Here is a 26603-nt window from a genome sequence, read left to right on the forward strand (position 1 = left end):
TACAAATCCTGGACTCACGCTATTAGCATTATCAAGAGAAAACGAGAGGCCTTCGCGGTTATCTCTTGGCATTATTAATATTAGTTCTAAGTTGTGAGTCACTAAGCTCAAAATTAATAGCCTTCTTTCGAAATGTTAAAATTCAGCTTGAATACGAGGCCTATAGGACGCAAACAAGAGAAATGGATAAACATGTTTCTTCATTGATCTTTGTGCCTTCCGAGCCTCGTAGTGAAGCTGAATTTTATTATATCGAAAGACGCCTAAATCAGCTCACTCGTAAGATTCTACTCTTTGTCCGACTTTCAGGCCATTCACCTCGGAAAGTTAAGGCGGGGGTACACCTGAAAGTCGTTTTCACGCCGCTTAAAATCGGTTTAACGGAAATATCTCGTTCGCGTTTCAAGCAATTAACAAAAACCCTATGCTCATTACACAAATAAATGTTTTGGGGTGTCTTGTAAATTTTTCAGTGGGTGATTTTTAGGAATATTCAGGAGGAGATAGTTTTTCTCAAAAGAGTAGTAAAATTAAGAGAAATAAGAAATATTGAAGATTTAGTGAAGTTTTAAAATTAGAATCTGTAGTTAATAATTAATAGACGGATACCAAGTTAGTACACTTGCAACCCGGGGTGCTCTTGCGTGGGTATCAACTGTCTGTTAGTGTTCCAAAAATCATTTTCTTTCTCCTATCCATTCTTAAAACCTCTTCAAATTTCACTCAAATTCGGGTGTACCCCCGCCTTAAGGCTAATTTACACGTACCGAGTAAATCGGGCCGATTTTGGCCCAATTTGATAAAGAAAATGGATGAGTGGACGGAAATCGACCCGAATTTATAAAAATCTATGGCAGTGCTACAGATTCTTTTCATCAGCCGATAAATTGTAACGTAAATTACATTCGCTTACAGGTTCTGATAGTAGTTGAGTAACTTGAAAATTTTTCAGTGTTCTCTCACCTTTAGTGGCATGGATGTCAACAGTTATTTTCAAAATATAGAAAAAATCATAGATAATCACCACTGACCTCAATTTCTCTAAATCTCATTCACTAGTCATGATCAATCACTTCCCATTTTTAATTTCACATTTTCATTTTCCCAATCCCCAATCTCCATTCCTCGTTTTAGGAACATCCGTCTGAACAACACAACCGAATTTTCATTAATATGGTTCTCTCACAGTTCAAGGTTTCTCGCGGCCACTCTCTCTTTTCTGTGCGCAAGAGGGACCCCGGACCGTCTGAGAATCAGGATACCTATCCGTTCATTTCTCATCTGCCAGAAAATAGCCGTCGGTAACTGTTACTTCCACGTGTATTGCACGTAATTTGTCCATTGCGAGGTATGTTACACGGTTCTCGCGTAACTTGCGTTTCCTCACCGCTGCTGTTTGGATAAATTTTACGAAACATTGCACAGTGGATTTCAGTGTCCCTGCATTGGTATTAACTCAAGTACAAAGTCTGCAAGTCACATTATTTTATGCGTAAAAACTATCTCTAAAATTAAATGCAAGAGTCTGTCAATATTTGACAGTCTCCAAACAATGCTGGAATCCTTGTAAATTTTCAGAAAGCTTCAACTGTAAAGGCCCTTGGTGTAGTTTCGAAATCTTCGATCGATCTTCGGAAAACTTCGTTGATTTCCCATCTGAATTGTTCAGACGATCCCGGATGTGCTTCTGCGATCTGCACCTGAGTGATATCTAATGAGATTGATTCGCGCGTGTGCAGCCAATCAAAATAGAATATTTTGTTTCTCTCCCGCGAACGATAAATAAGTGAACACGAATGGTTAGCAAACAAAGGATTGGCCACTCTTCAAAATTCAGTTGGGACTCATCAACAAATCACTTCTAAATTTCAAATTTCAAAATGCGTTCAAAGTTTGCTTTTCTTGTTCTACTTGTTCTGATTGGCGCCAAATGTTCGTGGGTGAACGCAGCCTTCAACAGCTCGTCAGAAGACTGCGCGGCAAAGATGGTAGTTTGCAACTGTAATGTGAATCAAGATTCGCAAGTCAGTGAAGCCATAAAGGCGTTAGACGCGAAGCTGGAAAAGCTTATCGCGCTCATCACCAACACCTCCCCTCCGACTCCACAACCTACTCAGTCACCAGGTAAACTACAACATTTAATTCTCACATTTATGTTTCTTGTTTCTTCTTCGAATTCCAAAGCTCTAGAATCAGCGCTTTGCAAACTAAAACCGTGGTCTTATCTTGGTTTCAGCCGTTCCAGTCACTTCTTGTAAGGAACAGTACGATCGAGATAAGTAAGTGTGCAGAGTTTGTTTTGCATTCTTATCAGGGAAGTGTTTGTAAGCTGGAATTCTTCTTTCGAAGTAATTTTCAAGAATTTGTGTTCCAAACAAGATAAAAAGTTTTATTTCGATATCCTGTTGAAGTCTTACTTTGCCAAACAGTTTCAAGTCCGCTGTTATGCCCATCTCCTCGATTGACCCTCTGTTTTTAAGTTTTAACACTTGCGTTTGTTAGACTCTACATATATTACGATTTTATTTGTCCGGCACTTTTGAAACTTGCCGAAATTTGCACGTTATTGATGTAGATGTAGATCAAGATGAGCTTCAGGAAATGTCGTCGAATATCCGATCTCTGCAAGCACTTGATTTGCTGCGATTCCCCTTTACCTAATTTGGTAATAAGAGAAAAGAAAAAGAAACAAAAAAAAAATAAATAAAAAATTTGTCCTTGACTATCATTATTTTTCGGCTCCACTAATTATAATATAATTATAAAATGATAGCGTAAATTAGTCTAAGAACGATTAAAAAAGTGTATTCGTGTTTAATACAAATGTTGACAGTTCAAAAGCATATTGATGGAAATCAAGTATTGGCAAATTGCGGAGAACATTAAACCTAAAAAAAAACAAATTATGAAAGTGACATGGCATGCAGCACGAAAATCGTAACCCAATAAACAATCAGTCTCGATTCGTGCAAAGTTATTTGTTTAGCTGGACTACGACTTTTCGAGCTGTTTAATTTCGTGTAAATAAAATTTGTTTTTAATCTCAACTTGTAAGTCAGCTCCACTGTCACTCTTTATCATTATTCACAATATTCTTATCATCACTTTGCATTTGTTAGTGCAACTTGTCTTGCAACATTATTTTAACAAGTCACAAGCACACGTTATTACACGTTGCGGTTGCCATACAACTTGTATAACGAACAAAAATGCGTCATTTACAAATGACGAATCAGAACAAGTCCCATTGTATCAATTGTTTTTGACAAACAACTTACAGAGAATTTCAGTTGCAGAAAGTCAAAAAAATGTTGCAAAATTTTAGTTGTACAAAGGAATATTACACGTGAAACGTAAAAATCGTGCGTGGAACTTACAACACTCTCTTTTTACGAGACAAGTTGCAAGAAAAATTGTTTCGTGGAACAAGTCACGCTGCACGTAAAATTGTTACGTGGAGAAAGTCACGTTGCATGCGAAATATTACGTGTAACCGAGCCTTAAAGGGCGCTATTTATATTCGCCCCAACTCTTCTCTGTTTCAAATGAATGTGAATATATGAAACATATATTTGAACTGTGAAAGATTAAATAGAAGAGTTACCCTCGCAATTATTTACGCAACTTGAGCAGTTGCGAAAAGATAGCCTGGGAATTCTTCTCTGTTTGCCAGGATTTTCGAAGTCCAAAGTATGGTACTTGCTGACCCATGATCAAAACTTCACCCACACTGCAGGTTGTCGCTGTTACTCTCGTCTTTCCTTGTACCTTATTAGGGCCATTTATACGGGAGAAAATAAGACGCGTCTTAAATAAGACGCGAACTGTACTGTTTATACGATCGCGTCCTGCATAAGACGCGTCTTATTTTTGATACATAAGTTTCGCAGTTACCACCTTTCCACTTTTCATCAGTACCAATCGGAAAGGATAAACTTTGAATGTAAACAAAAGTGACAACAGAAGTAACTTACACCGGCGCCTGTAACACAATTGTTTAGCTCCTCGGCAATTGCCCTCTCTTTGTAGTCCACGTATTTCCTTTTGCTGTCGGTGTTGCTGGTGTTTTTGAATACTACGAAGCGGACTGTGAACACTGCGAAGCCATTTTGCAGGGCTGCGAGCTGTCGGTGACGCGTCACCCGCTCTAACGCATGCGCATTTGTAGTTCACATCTTATTTAAGACGCGTGTACCATTTATACGAGGAAGTTCACGTCTTATTTAAGACGCGACCAAGTTAAGAACAGCTCAAGCTCCTGTTTCAAATAAGACAAGTACGGACGCTTATTTCGTGCCGTTTACACGATCAGCTCGCGTCTTAGATAAGACGCGTCTTATTTTTTCCAGCACCAGGATTTTTGCGTTAACGGCAAACCGGAAACGGCAGTTTCAGGTTAGGCGTTTGGCGTTTGACGTTTATGGCTTCTACCGCTTTAGCTACACCGATCACTTGAAGGGGCCGCCATATTGAATTTGCGAACAGCAGTAGTGCTGTTTTTCATGCAGCAACATAAAGATCCATGTTCGCTCTTTCGCGTTAGTTTACACCTAAACATCAACATAAAGACTTGCTACACACAAATCTGACATTTTTACGTTTCAAAAAATTGAAAAGTACGACTCAAATCGCTGAGGTAAATGACTTACGTGAAAACCTACCTCTCCACGTTGAAAACGCACGTTGGAAACCGCAAACGTAACGTCAGAGCCTTGTCACGTGATCTCTAGCAGTTCGCCGTCTGAGGTTTTTGCCGAAAAGCCTGGTGCTAAATGTCTCTATTATCGCTGTTATCACTGCTAAGGTCTATCATAATAGTGTTGCCAAGGAGAGCCACTTCTGACTTTGGTTATATGTAACGACACAATATAGATTCTCTCAAGTGTCTTTCGAATTAACTAGCCTTGATCTTCTTCCCTCAACAGTTCGTCAAGGAGTCAGGAGTACACCCTTAAGTTCGGTTCACTGGAGATCCCTGTTTACTGTCACATGGGAGACTTTGGATGCGGAGATGGAGGATGGACGTTGGCCATGAAAATTGATGGCACAAAGGTACACGTCAGTCAACAATACATTTGTCGGCTACACTCTATTTTTTTTTTTTTATAACCTCTTCAGGCTGAGATTAACTAAAATTCTAGGAAACATACGAATAAGATGCCCAGGCTCGTCAGTTTTGCATTTTTTTTTTGTTGTGAGTAGTATAAATGAAAGTAAAAGAAAAGTCAAACGGTATTCTAACAGGACAATCAACTCAAAGACTTAAAGACGTTTTTCTACATTAACAATGTGGTTTTCTTATTGCATGATACACTGAAGAACAACTCAGTTTGTAGTCGGGCAAACGATGCACTTTGATAAGTTTCCTGGTCACGTCCGCATTGATTTATTGAAATACTATACCACACTTTAAGAACATGTTAAGATTGCTTTCAGGCTCAAATCGCAAAAAAAAAAAAAAAAAAAAAAGGAAGAAGAAGAAAAACGTTCAGCCTCATCCCCAAAATGAGACGTTTTTATAAAAAAGAGTGATGTGTATATACGAATGGTATAGTAACCATTTTTTCGCTTTGAATAAGTGTTTGTTATTTTCTCTGTCATTCAGTTATACTTACAAATGTAACATTGATCACAAACTTTTTTTGAAACGAGTGAATCCCCAGTTTCGTAGCGCATGTGCTGTAATAACGCCTAATTACGCCTTATCCGTCCTACTTGTTGCCCTTTGCCATAAGTCTCAGTAAAATTTTTGCTTTGGGGCATAAATTTATGCTATGAAAAATCATACCGACACTAATAAACTTTAATTAATTGTAATTTCAGAACACGTTTCACTACAGCTCTAGTTTTTGGAGCGACAAAAATGCCTACAACCTAGCTGGAGGAAAGACTGGGTTTGACCTACAAGAAACTAAGTTACCGACCTACTGGAACACGTCCTTCTCCAAGATCTGCCTTGGTATGAAAATCGGTCATCAAATCAACTTCCTTGCTATCAACAAGCAAGCCAACTCTCTTTTCTCTCTGATCGCTGACGGAACTTACGGCTCCACATCTCTGGGTCGCAACAAGTGGAAGACGCTGATTGGCCGCGAGGCGTCCTTGCAGACTGGGTGTAACAAAGAGGGGTTCAATACCGAGAGTCACGGTGTTTCTGCTAAAGCAAGAATCGGTATTCTTGGAAATGATCAGGGAGACTGTGGTACCTGTGATTCCAAAATCGGGTTTGGAACTGGAGGACATACTGATGATTCCAACTCGTGTGGAAACGACGCTCCTAACGGATATACATCGGATAATGGAGCGAAAAACATCAAAGCCATGGGTTACATCCTTGTTCAGTAGAGTGAAACTGACTTATACATTACTGTTCAAAAGGGCCAATAATGCAAAAAAAAAAAATGCTTATGTTATTTGCTGATAGCGTGGTAAATGTGACTGAATAATACTGTACACTGTATAAGACATGGGATAAGCAACAGATCGATTATCTGAACGGCAACTAATGTTTGGTTTTATCAACGAAGTTACTTGCTACCGGCCGCAGCAAGGAAGCTTGAAACCTGAAGCGACCGAGCAGGGCATCTCTCTAATCGGCACAGTTCTATACTTATGGGGCTTTTCGTTCACCTTTCTTGCAAAATGCAAAGCATGGTGGTTGTGATAAGATCAAAGGGGCAAGGCATGGTGGTTTATTTTGTGGACACCACAATGCAACGCGCTGCTCTGCTCTGCTCGCTCCTGGTCGACTGAGTTTGGATAGAGCTTGAAAGATGGAGGCAAATATTTCCTCGTTTTTAATGCCCCTAATTTTGTGGAATGTTTTTACTTCGTTTATATTTTCTAAAGTGCATCTCTTTTAACTTCAGAACGCAAATATTTGCATTTAAGGTCGAGGTATATCCTCTAAGTAAGAATAAATCAAGGTATATTCTTGAAAGTTGTGTTGTTGATTACCCGGGTTGATTATTCCAAACTTTGTTCATTTTTTAGTACAAAACCGGCTTAAGCAATCAAGCTACACTATAATTTGAGGAATAACTTATCCGAATGACAAAGAATGAATACATGGCCTATGTTTCAAGAAGTATGGTCTCTTACACCGATTGGTTCAGTTTTCAGAACTCTCGCAGCCAAATAACGCTGGCTACCGTGCCGAAATCGCTGAGACAGCGTACACGTATATCCAATCTGTGCAATCTTCCAAATCGTCTCTGAGTCGTTATTTGTTTTTACTGAGTTTTCTTGTTTCACAAAGGCACAATGGGCCACTTCAACTTTTTGAATCTTCCCTTGCTATTCTCAATGCAACAGTTCTTAACCCACCTCCCTCCCATGGCAGCATTTACAGCCGTTCCGGTATATTAGTATGCATATTAGCATACGAGTTGTGAGGTTTTGAGCGTTAGCCGTTTGTTTGGTTGTCAACTCTTTTGACAAAACCAACATTCGTTCCCAGTCTACTCCCCACCGATCCATCACCGCAGGTTCTTTAGAAACTAATGTGGGCGGCCGTAACTCACCAAAAATACACGAATGTCAAACGATACAGACAAAAAAGAGATGGTTCAAGTGGCCATTACAAAATAGCACATACAATCAAAAAGTAGCACAGCCAAAGTACAAACTGTTCAACTTTCTTTACTAGAATAGTACCCTGGGTGTCGCCGATGCGGTTATTTGCTCATTTTTGTTTTTTTAGGCAACGGGCCTCTGGATTTTTGAGTACTGAAATAGAAAAGTGTAAAACGAAACGTTACAGCCAAAACACAAACAGACTTATAGGAGCATCTCATATCGAAGTGGAACATGAAATAGTTTGAGTCAAGGTGCAAATAGCTCACCCTTCATTGACTTTCATTTGCAATGTGGTATAGTCAAACAGAGAATGGACGTGTTCTCGATGTACAAACAACACATTGCAATCGTGAATGGTCCAGCGTCACATGAAATGGGTTAAGAATGGGTGCAATGGGTTAGCGTAATGTAGAATGGTTGACCGTAGCTCAGAGTAGCTCAGAATGATGTCGAATGCCACGGCGTAACAGCAACCTGTCAAGCATAACATCTACCGTGTGCAGCCCATGTCAACACGAAATTGCTAAGCACTGCATCAAACGTTTCGGCATTACAGCAAACTGTTTAGTGTAGCATCAAATGGTTGAGTCTACCGTGAAATAGTTCACAATGGCGGGAAATGGCTTAGCGTGATATGAAACGGCGAAGCAGCTAGGGTTGCCGGAACCACCAAAAAAGGAAAATGGAACAGCGAAACGGGAAACTATACCAAAAAAAATAATAAATAAACAAAAATAGTGTGAGAATAGATTGTAACTGTATATGTAAAGGTAAAGAATTACTTAGCTGCTTGCAAACATGCAGCTTTCTATATACACTCTTTTTTATAAGAACGTTTAAATTTGGGGCTGAGGCTGAACGTTCTTATTTTTTTTTTTTTATTATTATTATTATTATTATTATTATTATTATTATTATTATTATTATTATTTTATTTAGTTATTTAGTTATTTAGTTATTTTTTTGGGGTGGGGGAGGGGGTAATTTGAGCCTGAAAAGTTCTGAAGATGTTCTTAAGTTATCTGTTGTAGTATTCAGTTCAATAAATCTATACGGACGTGGCCAAGACACCTATATCATTTGGGTTAATTGGACTGTGTAGACTGAATTTTTGCATGTATTATTTTATCTGTATTTATTCTGTTCATATTACACTAAAAACATCTGGTCAAAATAAAAATGTTCTTAACTGACTCTGAGCCTGGGTAATGTTCTTAGTATGTTCTTAAATTTCAGTTAATCTTAGAGTGTTTTCTCAAAGTACAATTATCTCTAAGTGAACTTCGCATTTTTCTATCAGCTTGATCTTTACATTGCACTGAATACACAGTATTTATAACATTGGAAATAAATTTTGCAAATCATTCATCCAGGTCTGTTATTTTACTTTAGTTTCAATAGGTCAGAATTAATACACTATGAACTGAATACTGTCTGGTTATGTTCTTACTCGCTTTAAACCGAAATTAAATTTTATTCATAAGTTTCCAGTGTAAGTTGGAGTCCTTGACAAAGTCATTTCGGTGATACCTCTGTACGTAAAAAGTGAAAGTCACCTGCTGCTGTTTCACTTTAAAGTCTTATTGTGTGAGGCAACGTCAGCCTTGAAACTGACCCGGACACAAGCAATGAAATGCTGGTCTGAAAAGCTAAGAGAGGCTCGAAGCGAGGGCGTGCCTGGGGCAGGACAAAGCAAGCGACCACCGAGCATTTTATCCTACTGCTCAAGCTACTGATAACGAGCGATGTCCAGTCAAATATTATAAGCTGTTCAGAAGTCACAGGCCCATCGAGATTAGTCAACCAGAGACACCACTTGGCTGTAAAACATCAAAGAAAAGGCTACTGAAGCAGTGAGGTACAAGAAAAGTCCGCTTGGCAAGAATGAAATCGAGGAGCTACTCATCAAGTTTTGCCAGGACGCGTTACCAATCACTCGGTTCGAAAGACCTGCATTTCACGATTGCTGGATTCAGATGTTGCTGAAAATTACGTGGCCCAACTGAGTGGACATCGAAATCTGAAAAGCTTGGATTCATACAAATCGGCTTCCATTCAGCATCAACGAAGAATGTCGTTAGCTCTCAAGCGAGCTCCAAGCAGCTGGCAATACACTAATCTCGTACCCAGATCTCCCACGGTCACATTTGGACATTCCCGAACCAAATGAGATCTAGCAATACACAGACAAGAACTAAGCTGGAAATAAAGTTCCTACCAGCCTACAAGGAATTTCCCAGAATCCCTTTCAGTCATTATTTTATTATATAAAAAAAATTCATAATTGTGTGTTTCTTTTCTTTTAGGAGATGAACAAAAAGTTTATACATGATGTTGCCGAACGGTTCTTGCTAACAGTTTAGGGGTGCCATGGTAACCTGAGCGTATTGTTCCACGTAACGATGGAACGCTACGAGTGTACCGATGGAACGGTACGTAGAAGAATAAAGAAGCAATTGCATAGCTAAGTAGGGCTGACAATAAGAACTGAAAGAAATATCGCAGATCCGCTAACAGTTCAATGACCCCACTTAGAAAATATTCATCGTTATATTACGTATCGTGAGACAACGACAGCAGGAAATATTCATACTAAGTGAATAGTTGTGTTATTTCGTCCGCTGTCACCGATATGTAGGTTCGCCTGTAGTGCAGTGATTATCACGTCTACCTTGAACGCAGGAGACAGGGGTCCGAATCCTCGCCGAAGAACCATATTTTTACATAGTACGTTATATCTTGCTTTTGCACGTTATCAGGTATCGTCCCGGGTCTAGATAGGGTAAAAGGGCCTTTCAGAAATAAAAATAAAAAAAAAAGATGGAGGTACCGAAATCGTAATTATGTTCAGAGCAAGAAAGTGGTCATGAAATCTGCTTTGTACGTTTTTATTTACGTTTCAAGCATTTTTTACATAATCATGTCATGTTCATGTGTTGTTTGGCAACATTTTGATTACGAACCTAACATTTCTTTGTTTCTGTTTAGAGGTATGTCACAGAGTGTTCTGTTAAAGTACCTTTCTCTTGTATACGTAGAGGAAACGTTTAATGAATCACTCAATTTAGTTTTCACTTCTCTTGCCTCTCCTATACAACTCTATTGTTATTTTTTTTTGCCAAAATTGTTCAATGTTATTCAATGGATACAGAGCAATGCACTTCAAAGTGCGGCAAATGAGGACTTTTCTCCTTGTCCTTCTAACAGAAATAAAATGTTTGATAAATTAAAGCACCTTAGAGTGCGGCAAATGGGAACTTTTTCAATTGTTCTCGTAACCAGTAAACATACACCAAATACATTGTTAACAATTTATTACTCGATTAGGTCACAACGACATAATGCTCACGTGACTAATCTCATTGACACTGAAGCACTTACTGTGCGATACTCTAGTGTAAAACAGATGATTAACCTAATGTAGGATCCATTTATTGCGTTTTCCTGATTTCTTCATAAAACAGTTATACCAAATATCTATGGCTATGATAATATGTAAAGCAAAACGCAATTGCCTATCACAACAAACATGCTTCTTTTTCTACCACTTTCATTCTTTCTCTTGCATGTCGTTGGTTGGCTTGAGCTCTCATTGTTGTCTTTGTCGTGCCTTCATTGGCTATCAGGTGGGTTTTGACTTGACTACATGAGTTACTACACAGATTTGTATATAACTAGCATTTATTTTATCGGTATTTCTAAACCATTGCCTAAATGTATTCTGTTACTTTTAAGCAGAACAGCCAGCTCGACCAGCGTCGGCTGGAGGTTGAAAGCTGTAGCTTCTCTGGTCTCGAAGACTTGACCATTTTCTCCTGGAGGAAACGTTTTTCCTTGGCTCAAGAGCTGGTTTTTTATTTTCACCAGCTGCTTCGGCGACGTCCTCAACCTTTGAATACTTAGCTGCATCGTACGCCGACATGTCCATCAGGTCCAGATACATCTGAAATATTAACAATGGCCGATGGAGAAAGGGCGTAAGTGACGATTTGTGGTGTGAGGGCTCGAATTCACCTAACAAATCCTATGACTTAAGCCAAAAAACTGAACCACACTTTGGCCTAGACAGTTGTTATCATGTTAGAACTTTTGTTTAGCTATCGTTATTAAACTTGGCGATGCAGTTACTCAATTAACGTTTTTGAATATAAACGAGGCTGACATTTGAAGGACCCGATGGAAAAAAATGTCGTAAGTGATTCTTGTGCCAGAAACATATATTTCCATCTTTACTTTGTGATGACTTAGCACTGCTGTCTGAACGATGACGTCACGCAATTGATAAAATAGAAATAGCCCAGTTTCGATATATTAAAATTCAGCTCGAAACAATAAAGAATGAGCACATATGAACTCTACGATTTATTCCCCAGAGCCTGGACAGTGCTGGAAGTGATGTTATTGTTTCGAGCTGAATTTTAACATATCGAAATTGGGCTATTGCTAAATGTTGGTTATAAGAATGCTTGTTGGATTGGTGAGAAAAAATGGGTTTTATATTGGGTCACATTTATTTCACTCTGGCTCTCGAATTAGGAATAAAAACACTTGTATAATCACAAACCCTTTTTTCAATGTATGTTTGCATTCTCTGTCGAATTTTTTCAAAAGGCGGGCGAAATACAGGGTTCCAGTTCCAGCATCTTTCCATCAAATGATACCTAACAAGAAATAGTTTGAATTTAACAGCAGTTTGGTTGTGAGTTTTTCATTTCGCTCACAGATTTTCAAAGAACTATTTAATTAATCCAATTACCAGGTTTTCTCTTCTTTTCATCCTCTAAACCAAGAGAAGAGGAGAGGAAGAGAGTCTGGTCACATAGATCCCAGAGTGTCGGAGATCGCAAAGAAACTACATGTAGTTGAGGGAGAGGGGCTGTGAAATCAATAATGAATCCTCCCCGGTGAAAGCTTTCGGTGGCGATGGAAAAAAAATTGCACGTCGAAAGTGCAAGTGAAAGTGCAAGTTGCTGTAGCTTAATGTATAAATTAGTTAGGGATGTTTTGGGCTGGAATGTTTTTGTATTGACATTCTTGGCGGTGCTCTTAACAGCTATTGGCACATATTATGTAGGCTACGTGAAGGTGACAAAAGATAATTGATGTCCAATTTTTAGGGGTCACACTCGCCAAGCAACATTATAAAAGCACACCAAAGTGTCACCGTTTATTGATTGATGTTTTGGCCAACAGTTGTGATATCAGCCTTGAACGCACAGATAATAGCTCAGGGCCAAAGAATTACTTTGTTTTCCTGTTGCCCAGGCAGCACTGTCTCTGATTGAGTCATGCATTAACAAATTCACAGACAGTTCTAAACTGACAGGTGAAACTCACAGGGTGTCGTCGATGTGTGGTGGTTTTGGCATGCGGTAACCATTTCGTATTTCTGTCATTGTTTTTGCCTCCGACCAGTTTGGATATGGGATGCCCCCTGTTGATTGTCAAAGTCGTGTTATTTTTCAAGTTTTTAACCTCTCTTGTCGTCATTACAGTTCTTAACTTCGTGTCTTTAACTTAAAGTCGAACAACATAGACCTAATGGTACCAAATGTTATGGTTGAGGTTACTGACAAACAAACTTAGAAAAAAAAATTACATGCACTATTTAACATTTTTGCTAGTAACATCAATAAAAATTTTACAGGCTAAAAAACGTTTATAAATGTCTTTAAAAGGACCAGTCAGTCACCTAATCTCGTACCCAGATCTCCATTTCGACATTCCCGAACCGACGACTGAGATCGGGGTACGAGATTATCAGTCACCTTCAGGGTAATAAAACGAACGTTGCAAAAATTATACTACGTTATTCCACGTGGGAATAGTTTTGCGATGAAACAGTGTACCTGGATGTTCAATGAATACTCTTTTTGGCTAATTAGTAGGCCCTCGAGGATCTTGCAGTGTAGGTATGACTTTGCTGTAACTGAGTCAGCCAGCTTAACTATTTAATTTGGCCGTACGTAGATGAAACAGTTTCATTTCTTTATTTTTTAATTACTTTACGATGCAATTAAAATCTTGTAGTAAGGCCTATTTCAACAATAAAATAAAACCTACCAATGGTGAATATCTCATAGAGGACGATTCCATATGACCACCTGTGAAGAAGAAATGCATATGAGTGAGAAAGTCTTCTCCAGCGCTCCATCTGTATGATATGCGGTTGCGTACACTGTACAACATACAGTGGTTCTTTGTTTTGACTTTGAAGAGTGACCATTGAACTGTAGCTTTTGAGCAGTAATTGTCTTTGTTACTTTATATTATACTTTACAAGGTAATTCTGTTAGCAGTGGGTTCAATATTTATTCTTTAGTCTTTTTCCATTTGGGTTTTGTAGTCTTCTTGGGCTAAGGCGGACACACCACTCACAAAAACCTCCATAAATCTGAACTTAAGTAAGTTATATGACAGTGTAACCTGGTGGGGCGCAATAGTACAACTTGTAATGTTTTGAGGATCCTAACAGGAACCGATGTTTGACGTCGCAAACGTTTAACATCCATCATCTTTATTTCTGATTGTTTTTCAAAAACTTCGTAAATGTGCAAACAAAACTTAGCAACAAGAAATCAAAACTAATGGAAATTCACGAAACTGTGGAAAGTTATAGTAACAAATTTCACATTAGGAACGAGGGAATAAATTTCGGAAACATCCTTGTGAAAATTACTCTGGGTTTTGTTCGAGCCTCTTGAAGACAATAAAATACCTCCCAAGTGTTTCCTTTGAGGCGCAGAAAATGAGACAATGTCATCATAATATTATATGACGTGCACATTACGTTATCTGTTTTGCAAATCCGGCCATCTTTAATTTTTTTATTTCTATTATAACTTTTGAAACTGTCCACATTGACTCAAAATTAATCAAAAGCGGTAAAGAAACTCTAAAATGCAATAAAATGTGAAAGAAGATAGCTAAAAAATAGTGTTCTATGGAAATATCAAGTGGCTTAAATGATGACTTACTGTTGGTTGCTAGATAAATTTCAACCTCGTTCCCAGGGTCTCTCCTCTTTCCGTACTCTCTCTCACACACACCAGGGGACGAGGGAAGAGGAGAGACCCTGGAAACAAGGTTGAATAAATTTCAGGAAAAGTCGCAAACTTTGCACTTGCTTGAATCTTCAAAGTCGGCGGAGGTACTTTGTCCTACCCAGCCCCCTTTCCCAGGTTGAGTAGGCCTCCACCGTAAAATTGACGGGCAACGGACATGTAAATCTAATAGGACATTTTTACTATGGCGTCATTTTACTACAACTACCAGAATTTTTCTGGTTTTCGTTTTCTCATGCTAATAAGAGCTATTGTTCTTCGCTCTCCACTGGGATTACAAAATTTGAATTTGAAAAGGAAAACGAAATGAATTCGGGTAGTTGTAGTAAAATGACGCCATCATGAAAATGGCCTATTAGGTTCCATATCGTTAGTTTAAGGGTTGGGGTGGAGATTAACTTCATCTACATAGGAAGGTTGTCATTCAGCTTTGGAGTCAACCCTTTCCAGAGTTGATTTATTTCGTGCAGAATGGTTCTCGGGGGACCTTTGGAACGCCCACATTTCAAATACCCAATCAAAGAAGAGCAATGGCAATTGAATTGTCATACGTCATACCTTTTCGCGGGCGCAATTCAAAAAATAAATCTACTCGGAAAATGGTTGACTTAAGTTCTTAATACAGATAGAGCATCCTATTCATGGCCTCCTAAACTGGTTCATTAACAATAATTTCACATACACATCACTTTTGGATGAGAGTTCCGCAGGATTCCCAAAAAGAATCTCAGGTGCTGTCCATTTAATTGGCATACAACCCTACAAAGCAAGCAGTATCACAGTTTTTTTAACCTATTCTGAAGGTGAGAGATAACCTGAAAATAGAGTAAATTGTGTCAGGATAAAAGTTATTGCGCAGGATACCTCGATTTTCTCACTATTTTATCCTTAAAGGGTTCTGGTATTTAAATGCGTAAAAAAAAAAAAAGAAACAAAAATGACAATATCCCCAAATATTAACAATTTCAAGTTTATTAATCAAGGCGTGAATAAACGTTTCATGACTAAAACGTTTTCTCTTTGTATTCCCAATAACGCATGCAATATAACTCTTTCAAATATAGAAAAGAACGCTTCCAAGAAGATAACAATCTGTTTTTGAAAATCGACAAGATGTTGTCAGGGGGCAACAGTTCAGAATGACGAACTGTAAATTTAAAAAGTCCACATTCATATTCAAACATAAGTTAATCAAATTAATTGCTTTAAGTCCGGTGTACCTTTTTTGCATTGCCATGTCCATATTTGAAGTTCTGATACGCTAAACCAAAATCTGTCACCTTGCATATAAAGTTTCGATCCAATAGGACGTTTCGTGCTGCTAAATCACGGTGGACTATCTACAAAAACAGAAATCGTAACCAAAGGAAATCTATTTTGGGAAGAGTTTAAAATATTTAACATTTTCTCAAGTATATTATGATTTTTATAGACGCTTCTAGTAGGTATGTCACAGCCATGTTGATGTCAGGCACGTTGTCATTTAATCTAAAAAAAATGGTGGATGTTGCTGGAACCTCAGGTTTGGCGTTGAAGTCTGACTCTTGTTTGGTACGTTTATAGCAAAGCGCAATCAAAATCAAACATGGAGGGTTGGTTATTGTTTAGACGGTGTTTCACAAAACCACGTTCTAAGCCATTTTTAAATTCGCCAACAATCATATCTAAACATTGTCTGCTGCTTACGGTAACAAGAAGGCTTGCATCCCAGAGTAGAAACTATTTATCTACTTAAAATAAACCACTGATAAACAGATTTGGAGGTCCACTGATTGTCTTAAGCCGCGGCCTAAGTTAGACTCTCTTTAAATAACTGGCCCAGAGCGTTTGGTCTTATCAACAGAGTTTAGACGGTAATTTAACAAACGTAAAGAGATTCGAGCACCAGCCGCTTTAAAGAATGGCTTAGGCCAGAAACACCAGCACTCGAATCTCTTTACCGTGGTTAAATTACCTTATAAACTCAGTTGATATTCATTTCTACTCCCCCATCTTCACAGCACCACAGTTTCTTTAGAAACGTACCCCTTTTCTTTAGATATCTTATAGTTGCTATTTTTCACATGGATCTATTTCCTTCTTTCTTCCACGCTGATTATACTGAATAAACCCCGCTGAAAAGCTGGTGGCGGCTTTGATTGTAACAGGGGAGAGTCGGGCTGATATTCTCATATTCTCCCAGGGGAATATTAGAGTTGATAATCTCCAAAGTTTAAGATCATGGAATGAACATTATCCGGGCCTCAGGTTTACGAGGTTTCAACTCACTTGGAATCTTGTTAACATCCTCTGGTGAACAGTGCAGAAGACTAAGATCCGTATCTTTAATTCCGTGCTTTAAAGTGTCACGCTAATCGCGAATTGTACTTTCACCATCCACTTACTGACTACTAAGTTTGTAAGATTGTTTGTTAAAGTAATTCGGTGAACAAGCTAATCACCACTGCAAGAAAAGATAAAAAATAGCAGATGGCGGAAGGCCTCAATAGCGCCTCCTTGTTATTTTTTTTTTCTGTTAAAATGAACATACCCCTCTGGATCCAAGGAACACCATTCCACTTGCAATTTGTTTTGCGAATGAGACCAGGTCATAAGTTGTCAGCTCTAAAGTACCACCCTCTCCAAAATGATACTTGTCAACAATTCCTCGGCTTTTTCTCAGATAACCAAGCAAATCTCCGGACGCTAAGTACTCCATGATGAGAATTGGGTGAACTAGGAGCAGAAATACAGCAGTTAAATGTATTATACACCGGTTCCCTCACTGGTGGGCTCATGAGTTCAAGCCAGTGTCGCAGGCCTTCAAGACAAGAAACAATAAAATGTTGGCCCAGTATGTTATTTAGAGTTGGTGTAGCACCTTAGTTGTTATCTTCTTAGTAATGGGATCGACTGAGTGACGTAAGTGCTATCAGAAAAGCCCCCTAGAAGGCTGGCTGAGTGTGCACCCTAACAATATACTCTGTCTAGAGCCTCATCAGATTAACACTATGGAAAATTTCTGTGGATCTGCCAGAGATATATAATAACTAAACAGAGAAAGAAACAAACAGCGTAAACAGAAATGCATCTCCTTACGTTGTGTTGTAACACATCCAATAAAATTGATAATGTTTGGCTGAGGATTTTTCCCAAACATTTTTCCCAACTCGATCTCTCTCATAAGTGCTTTTCTTCCATCTTCTCCAGCAGTGGCTACAAATGAAAAGATCAGAGTTAATTCAGATAGGCAAGATGGTTAATACGTCGCACAGGACGCACCCAGAACATTTATTCATTTATTGGTGTTGCTTTATGTTGCATGTGGTGTGGTGTTGTGCGCTGTTCTGTTGTCTTCAAAAGCAAGCAGTGTATATAATATACAGAAGTAGAGAAAGGATTGTTAAAGGACTCCACTGAAACGTTCTGAATTTCAGATTAAAAACCAAGAGTAATGCACAGATATTACTAAAAACGGTTAAATTTGTTTGTAAGCTTCCTAAAGTAAATGAATGTCACGTCATCGTTGATATAATTGGTTTAGAAATTAAATAGAGCGGTTCTTACGTGTGAAGCACTTCGCTGCAACAATACGTTTTCCAAATCCTCCAGTCGGTTGACTTAAAGTTGCTCGCCAAACTACTCCATATGCCCCACAACCTATGACCTCTCGCAGTGTTATACGTTCACGTGAAATCTCCCATTCATCCACCTCACAGTCCCACACATCCATCTCGTACGCTTGCTCTTCATTATGCCTTGATGATCTTCAAACAGAAAAGCTTGTACCTTCATCAAAATACTCTGCTGATGTTATATATCTCAATCAATTATTTCTTTAGTTTAATTTCATCATTCGGAAACAAAAACTCAGATGATTTCAAACGGTTTTCCATGGTACAAAAAAGTGTTATTAAACCAAGGTGAGGTAGGTATCGATTGGTAGAAAAAACAATCCTCTTTATTTACTTAGCTTAGCTTGGTGCACCAAACATGTGTCTTTTGTCCGCCGAGCGTACCCTGTCTGTTCAATGAGCCTCCACGCGCTCAGTTTCATATTCAATGGCCAAATCGAACAAATCTTTTAATCCCATTCCTTTTCAGTTCAAGACCTGTTCCCTGATAACAAGTGCAGTCATACAAACCACTAAAAGTAATTTCAATAGAATAATCGTAAATCATTTGACTTACTTGATCTCCGGCTTGTCCCTATCTGTGTTCCCCGTGGGTAGAAAAGGAAAAAAAGTGAATCAAATAATACAGAGAAGATACTTGGACAGGTACAGTTTGTTTTGTCACGGAAAGGAAAATAGAATAAAAGGACAGTCCACACTACGATTATCGAGATCATTTAAGTAAAACCAACCACGGCCACATTGGTGGGAGAGTATATTTGAAAGGGACTCAAGACCAAAGAATTAATGGTATTGAAAAGTGAGAAAGTTCAATGAATTTGCCAAATCTTTTAGTTACCTTCACCCATACTTTCCTCGTCGAAACCTGACAACAATTTTTCCGGTATTATGTTTTGTTAATGTACATGTTACTTTAATGTTTCCATAAATGCTGACAGTGTGTAAAACGTGTTTTGCGTTAAATTAAAATAAACTTGTGATGGCATGCCTTCCTTTATAGCATTAAATTATATTTTACTGTTGATAATGATGATATTGTAAATTTTAACTTGTAACCCAGTCCCTGTACATTGCAAATTTTTCATGGTCAATTTCTATTGTTAACATCATATTTCAAGTCTAAAAGTGTATTACATTGTAATTCATATAATATATGAAAAAAGGGGTCATATATTAAACGTTAATTTTTCTTCACATTCTCATTCTTTTAATTCCTTTGGATAATAGTTCTTCAGTTTACTCTGACATTTGTTGGTAATCGCAGATGTGAAAACCTTAATCTCAAACTCATTAATAATTCATCAAGAGAAAACAAAGAAAATCACTACCGTGACCGTGGTTTGGATATGTGATCCTAATTGCCATAAAATTTTGCCAACTTTAGCCTTGAATTTCTCCAAGAATTACTGATCATTTGAGAAGCCATATCAAACACTCGAAAGTGTGTTTCATCAGATATCCAAACACCTCGAAGTCGTTTAAAAAAACTCGGCTGCGCCTCGTTTTTTCAACCTACTTCTCAGTGTTTTGATATCTGATGAAACACTCTTCATCGTGTTTGATATATTACGTAAAATATGGAATAAAATAAACTGCCGTGCCCTAAGAACGGCGTCTCATACCTTTCTTTCGACGTTTACAAATGTACCAGTTGAGTAATGTGAGAAATACCACAGCCAACAAAGGCCCAACAATGAAGTACCACTCCAGTGTCGTTCCACTGGAAGGAGTATCTGTAAAGACAAATGAATGGAGATGCGAAACAAATTAAACATGAGTGACCGATTTCCCACATTGCGATAACTCGACCATTGCACATGCGCACATTCACGAGTTAAAAATTATTATTACTGGTCTTCTTACTAGTTTATTTAAGGAATTCGTAGCCTTTGGTAATAGTTTAAAAGATGTTATGGAAGCTGGTGCTAGCTTTAAGAGCTTGTGGACTGATGAAAACATGTAGTAGGTTACGTTGTTAAGTAGTCAGTTTTTGCGGCACTATAAGCTGATCTCAACTTCCCCACCCAAGGGTGTTCATTGCATAGCTTAGGAAGCAATGGGAAGCTGCTAATGGACTCAGCGTGTCCGAAAACCTTCTTTGATACAACTTTGGTGCCTCACAAGGGACCACATGCAAAGTAAAATCCCAGAATGTGGTAAAGAAGGTATTTGTTACAAGTTCAACCTTAGTTAGATCGCTAGTTTCATATAAAAGTATGATATGCTTGATAATATACCCCTCCTTGTTAGTGGTTGGTTTTTGATGACAATTCTGAAACCGAACATGTCCCATTCGATTGCCCACTGGACACCAAGAGCCCTCTCCACTGGATAGTGATCGCTTCCTAATTCTAACGATCTAACTCCTGGGGCGCGCACTTCTTCCGGGATACTTTCGAGAACGTTCTTGTTGTTGCTAACAAACTTGGCCAAATTAAACCCTCCATGGGCGCAAGCATGGCGTACGTCACGTATCCTTTCGATAGGGGTATCTTCTTTTCCTTCGGAGCGTAGACAGTCGTCAACGTAAAAGTTCTTTCGCAGAACATCTGCGGCCTCTGTTCCATCAATTTTTTCTGCGTCATCTGCGGCTTTCTTCAGCGCGAAATTTGAGCAACTTGGTGACGACACTGCGCCGAACAAATGGACATTCATTTGATATTCTTCAAGGTCTTGTGTTAGGTCTCCATCAGGCCACCAAAGGAAGCGAAGGAAGTCTCGCTGGCCTTCTGGTACGCGGACTTGATGAAACATTGCATCAATGTCCCCCATAAACGCAATAGGCTCTTTGCGAAATCTTGTAAGGACACCAACAAGTCGATTCGTCAGGCCAGGCCCTTGTAGCAACTTGTCGTTGAGCGATGTTCCTCCAAATCTTGCGCTACAGTCGAACACCACCCTTATCTTGTTCGGCTTCTTGGCATGGTAGACGCCATGATGGGGTATGTACCAGACCTGGCCCGTCTTTGCAGGGATAAGATGAGACGGTACCTTCCGAGCAAATCCCTTGGCAATGATGCTGCTCATAAAGTTAACATAGTCCTTGTAAAACTTCTCATTCTTAATAAGCTTCTTTCTTAACCAAAGTGTCCTTTGAAAAACTTGTCCTCTATTGTCAGGAAACCATTGGCTGTCAACGCGGAAAGGAAGGGGAATTTCATAATGATGATCTTCCTCGTGACGAACTCCCTGGCTAACTATCTTCAGAAACTTCATGTCTTCTCGTGAATATTCTTGCTCGTTATCTTCCGTTCGTTCACTGAAGTCCAGTTCGAGCATCTTATTGAGTGCTTGTGGAGTGACGATCTCCTTAACTCTGCTCTCTACCATGAAGTGGTGGTCGAGGTGTCTGCCTGAACCAACTTCCGTAGCAGCAACTCTATGGCAATTGACATTTGAATGTTCTGTGTCGCACATGTACAGAGGGCCCACTATTGCCCATCCATTAAACGTCCTGATTGCGAAGGGACCACCATCTTCACCAGCTAATACGTCTATGGGTTCGAGAGCTTTCGGGCAGTTTGAGCCAATCAGAAGACCAATCCTGACGTTTGGTAACTGCGTAGGCAGCTCGCTGGCTATGTTTCTGAGATGTTTCCAACGATGGGCAAGTTCAGGCGTAGGCACATTTGGGGGTGTGCAGAGGTCCTCTTTAGTGAATATCTTTGGTAGCTGTATGGGATTCTTGCCCTTTAAGTCCGTGACGATTAATCCATTCAGGACCTTAGAGTCGTGCAACTTCGTACCATTGACAGTCTTCACCATCAGCTGTGTATTCACGCCATTCACCCCCAAGGTCGTCGCGATGTCGTCAGTAACGAACGAACCGGTACTACAGGTGTCAAGCATGGCGTAAGTGAGGACTTCACTTTCAGCAGATTTCAGCCTAACGGGAACGACAGGAACGGCGGCTACTGAGTCTTTGGTGCCTACAACATGGCAGAGGGCTTCTTCCACCTCCGTTTGAGCATTTAAAACCTTCTCCTTTGGTTGCGGAGGAGTAGAGCTAGCCTTTTTGGAAGCCTCCTGATTGAGGGCGAAGCTATCATCATGTAGACCCGTTGGATGTCGACGTGAGCAGCTCTTACAGGTCCTTCGCTGGGCACAACCGTTGGATCTATGTCCAGGACTGTAGCAGGCAAAGCAGAGTGATTTCATCTTTAAGAAGTCTTTCCTTTGTGACAAGGATTTCTTCAAGTAGTCTAGACAGTCGTCCAAGTCATGGTTCTTGTTGCACAACTTACAGAGGCTAATGGGAGTGCGTGAGCCTAATTGTTGGTCAGCGGTCACATCTGTCGCGTGACTGGAGGCGAGATGTGAAGTAACATTATGGCTCCCAGGCGTCTTAGATCTGCCAAAGCCTTTACCTCTGCCTTTGCTGGAACAATCAGGTCGATCTGAGGTACCTTCTAAACGACGAAGCGCTTCACGAGAAAAGACTGGGTCGGTCGCAATTCCTGCTTCTGCATTAACGAAGTTCACGAAGTCGGCAAAGGAAGGGATTACTCCACTCACCACTCTCCTTTTATTTGCTTCTCGGCGCCATCGGTCTTGAAGCGTAAATGGAAGCTTGGTTACCATGCTTTGCAAATTGTGAGGATGATTTAGAATAGACAGATAGGTTAGAGTTGCCATCGCGCTCCGGCACTGACTTAGGAAGATGGAGAATCTGTCTAATGCCAACTCGTCTCCTGGTCGGATGCAGGGCCACTCGTTAATTCTCTTGAGATAGGCGTTGGATATCTTGTATGGGTCCCCATACTTTTCGTTAAGGAGCTTTTTGGCCTCTAGGTATCCACTGTGTCGATCAAGGTGGAGACATCCCTTGATTAGGTCCTTGGGTTCTCCGTGTAAATACTGCTCTAAGTATTGCAGACGCACATCATTCGCGCTGACCTTAGCCTCTACTTGCGATTCAAAACTTCTTATAAAGGTAAAGTGCTCCAAAGGATCGCCGCTAAACTTGGTCAGTGTAAGAGAAGGCAGTAAACTCTGTTGTTGTTGCTCCGCTAGTAATTCTGTTAATCTGTTCTGTTGTTGAAGGACTTCACAGAACTGCTTAGCGCTTTGATGTGTGTAAGCCATGTATCGAGGTTCACTCGCGAAAGGTTCTTGTTTCGGTTGTCCTAATGGCTCTGTATCTTGCTTCGTTTCCGCGACGTGAAACTCAGGTGCAAAAGGATTCAGACTTGGATACTGCATTAGCTTATGAGGAGTTTGTATCATAGGAGCGTCATATAAATCAGCGGCGGCGGTAAAACTCACTTTAGTCATAGTGTTAGACGTAACAGCTGGAGACGTGTAAGCGCTTAAGGAAGTTGGAAGAAACGGCCCAGATGAAGTAGATGCCTGTACAAAAGAATCTTTCGGGGACAATTCTTGACGACCAGTCGAATCTGCATCGCCAACACCCCTTTCAATTTCAGCGAACACACCCTCTCGCACGCGAGCAACTGCCAACTGCTCTTCGAGGCGTAACTTCTCGACTCTCAACTCCAACTCTTTCCTTTTTTCCAACATAGCAACTCTGGCCTTTAACTCGGCGGCTTTTGCTTTCTCTTTCGCTCTGCTTGAGGTAATCGAACGGCTAGAATGTCTAGAGGATGCCTTTGAACGACGCGATGTGGAATATAACGAGCCAACTTGAGATCTTGTTTCCAAGCTATGTTCGATTGTCTCTTTCGCGGTTGAAATCCAGAGTACAGTTTTGTCTAAAAAGTCGTTAATCCTTTCATTCAGATTACTATACCATTCGTTCACAATGTCCAAATCCTCCTCGGACTCAAGATCATTTAAAAGAGCAGCGAAACCCGCCTTGAGTTCTTCCACGGAAAAACGAAATGAAGTTAAATTCCTCTCGACCACGTCCACATTCTCTTCATTAGTCGCCAAACTATCGATTTCTTTCATTTGACGTTGGATTCTTCTAAATAAAGTCTGGCAATCCGTCCATCGAACATGAGCGATAAATGCTTTTCCCTTTTCTGTACGCTGCCTTCGCCTTGTTACACCGGTTGCTAAAGCAGTGTTAGCGAAATCCAAACTGTCGCTTTCCGTTCCAACTTGTTCCCCAATTGGATCCATAACGTTTCAACGAAATATAGGCGAATAATCCAGGGATAGTTCACGGTTCCAACTCGTCTTTATTACTGTTATTTCGAATTGCGATTACGGTTGCTAAAAGCGAAACAATATACAAATTACTAAGGAATACAAACGACGACTATGAAACGACGAAAATACAGGAAACGGATAGAAACTAAGCGAAAATACTTACAAACGTTGTGTGGCTAGAAAGTTGAACGGACAAGATGCCTGCTATACTGGCATTACGAGAGATGCTGGGGCTGATTCATTTATTCCAACTGTATGCTTCGCCGATTGATAAAACTATCCTTGCTAATGGAATAGTTTGAGTCACGACGATCGCGTTACGTTGTTTTCCTTGTGTTCCGCTACTCAGGGTTTCAAGGGAAATTGCGGGAATTCCATTGCGATAACGTAAGCTTCTCAATGACCTCTTTTCAGTCTCGCGTCGTGGTCTAAGACTGTCAAAGAAAGCACGATTCCTTCGCCAGGAACTCTCCAATTTCCACCGTTTTAGATATCGAGTGCTTCTTAGAAGTTGTTCTTTCGATTCACCGCTTCAAAATGGTGAAATTTCCGTTTGAAAACGGCACACTTGAGTTCAGAACATGTTAACAATATGGCGCCAAATTTAATCTGTTTTTAATAAATAGATCAAATGATGCGTTGACGTCACACATGTAGGGGTTGAGTGGGTTCCCTCCCTCGCGATGTAAGCGACAAGAATGGATTTTGATTGGCCTGCTTCTGTTGAAGACAATCAGAACAATACACCACGAGTAGGAGAGGGGTGAGTTTAATGAATAAATTAATATACAGATTTGTCGCTACGAGGAAGAAAAAAAAAAAAGAAATCGACCCGTTTTTAGACACGGTATGCCCCTTTAGGGCATCCCGCGTAAAAAAATGTACGATGGCAAACAAGAGTTGAACGAAAAAAACTGCAACGATGTTGCCTTGAACGCTTGATGTCTGAAAAGAATGCGAAAGGAATGTGCAACCATACAAAGAATTAAATGCTAAACATAACAACGTGGAATGCGGCCGTAACACAGCGAAATATTTTACTTCCTAAAGGGCATTAAGCTATGAATACCAATTGAATGGCGTCAACAAAGCAGCGATGTGCAAAAATGAAAATAATAATAATAATAATAATAATAATAATAATAACAATAATAATAGTAATAATAATAATAATAATAATAATAATAATAATATAATTATTTTTTTATTAAAATATTCCACACAAATTGCTATTTACACGTTAAAAGTATAACTATGATAATAAAAACAAACAACAAATACAGAAAGGTGATTAAAAATATCGGTAGCGGAAAAAAAGAAAAACGCCTCATAATTCTGCAGTTCATGCTAAGAATATCCATACAAAAACTTTTTCAAAGACGTTGATCGATCAAATAATATATACAAAGTTAAAAATCTTAAAAAAAGAAATAAAAACCAACATCAAATGAAAGGCTACCGAGAAAAATAAGAAAAATCAAGAAATAAAATTATGTTCTCAATGTTTTTAACGAATATTTGCATGTCCTTTCTCGATGTCAAAGTCAATGTCCGTCAATTCTAGATGGATCCTCCTTGTAGCTCGCGAACCTCTTAAGCATAGTAATGCTGATCTCAGCAATGCAAAGGACACCCTTGCCCTGATCCATGACATAGTAGTCGCATAGCCCTTCTTTGTAGCAACTAACTCAGCAAGCCTACTATGGTATCGCTTGCATTCCACCGCCATTCCACCTGTCGTGCTAAAAACTAATGGCGTGAATGTGGCTTGCTCCACTTCTAAAATTCGGCTAGCATACTGGCGCTTCTTTTCCGTTTCATGTTGCCTGTAAATCTGGTTAAGATCCATATCCCTTTAGGAGTCAGCATTTGGGTGGCAAATTCTAACATCAAAGAAAGCCGACCTCTGTCGGTCTGTCTATTATTATAGAATAATAATAATAATAATAATAATAATAATAATAATAATAATAATAATAATAATAATAATAATAATAATAATAGTAACAATAATAATAATGAAAATAAGTTTCTTAAAACCTAAATACTGTTTAGAAGACAGTGCAGACCTAATTTGTATAAAAATTTCCCGCAAAGTATCCAAAAATCGGGACCAAATAATTCACCAATTTTAGGAATTTTAAAACGGTTAAAACTGTTTATACATTTTATTTTGTGTGCTTTGTGGTGTAGTTAACTTAGAATGGTGGAATTTAGCGATTAAGAATGTTTT

The 26603-nt window shown here is 39.3% G+C and overlaps 2 protein-coding genes across 4 annotated transcripts in view; one reads left to right on the plus strand and one right to left on the minus strand.

The window, feature by feature from the left end:
* Positions 1-1823: 1823 nt before the first annotated feature.
* Positions 1824-6858, plus strand: LOC146455962 (putative skeletal organic matrix protein 5). 3 transcript variants are annotated; one of them, XM_085093592.1, is made up of 4 exons: positions 1824-2124; positions 2237-2279; positions 4926-5052; positions 5824-6858. In XM_085093592.1, the coding sequence occupies exons 1-4, from the start codon at positions 1881-1883 to the stop codon at positions 6343-6345; spliced, it is 936 nt and encodes a 311-aa protein (XP_084949718.1). In that variant the 5' UTR covers positions 1824-1880; the 3' UTR covers positions 6346-6858. The 3 variants fall into 3 exon arrangements, with proteins under 3 accessions (XP_084949718.1, XP_084949720.1, XP_084949719.1); XM_085093594.1 differs by having other exon boundaries at positions 1995-2279; XM_085093593.1 differs by lacking the exons at positions 1824-2124; positions 2237-2279 and having other exon boundaries at positions 4261-5052.
* Positions 6859-10450: 3592 nt separating this feature from the next.
* Positions 10451-26603, minus strand: part of LOC146455963 (uncharacterized) — a 42297-nt gene continuing 26144 nt past the window's right edge. The window contains exons 15-25 of the mRNA XM_085093590.1: positions 19879-19989; positions 18813-18834; positions 18189-18388; positions 17721-17837; positions 17173-17357; positions 15863-15982; positions 15325-15401; positions 13642-13682; positions 12916-13012; positions 12143-12239; positions 10451-11521 (exon numbers count right to left, since the gene is read on the minus strand). Coding sequence (XP_084949716.1) covers positions 11309-11521; positions 12143-12239; positions 12916-13012; positions 13642-13682; positions 15325-15401; positions 15863-15982; positions 17173-17357; positions 17721-17837; positions 18189-18388; positions 18813-18834; positions 19879-19989 — 1280 coding nt within the window. The 3' untranslated portion in view covers positions 10451-11308. The remainder of the gene's footprint in view (positions 11522-12142; positions 12240-12915; positions 13013-13641; positions 13683-15324; positions 15402-15862; positions 15983-17172; positions 17358-17720; positions 17838-18188; positions 18389-18812; positions 18835-19878; positions 19990-26603) is intronic.

The sequence above is a fragment of the Pavona decussata genome, unplaced genomic scaffold, assembly GCF_977016875.1.
Source record: "Pavona decussata unplaced genomic scaffold, jaPavDecu1.1 SCAFFOLD_262, whole genome shotgun sequence".
NCBI classification, from domain to species: domain Eukaryota; kingdom Metazoa; phylum Cnidaria; class Anthozoa; order Scleractinia; family Agariciidae; genus Pavona; species Pavona decussata.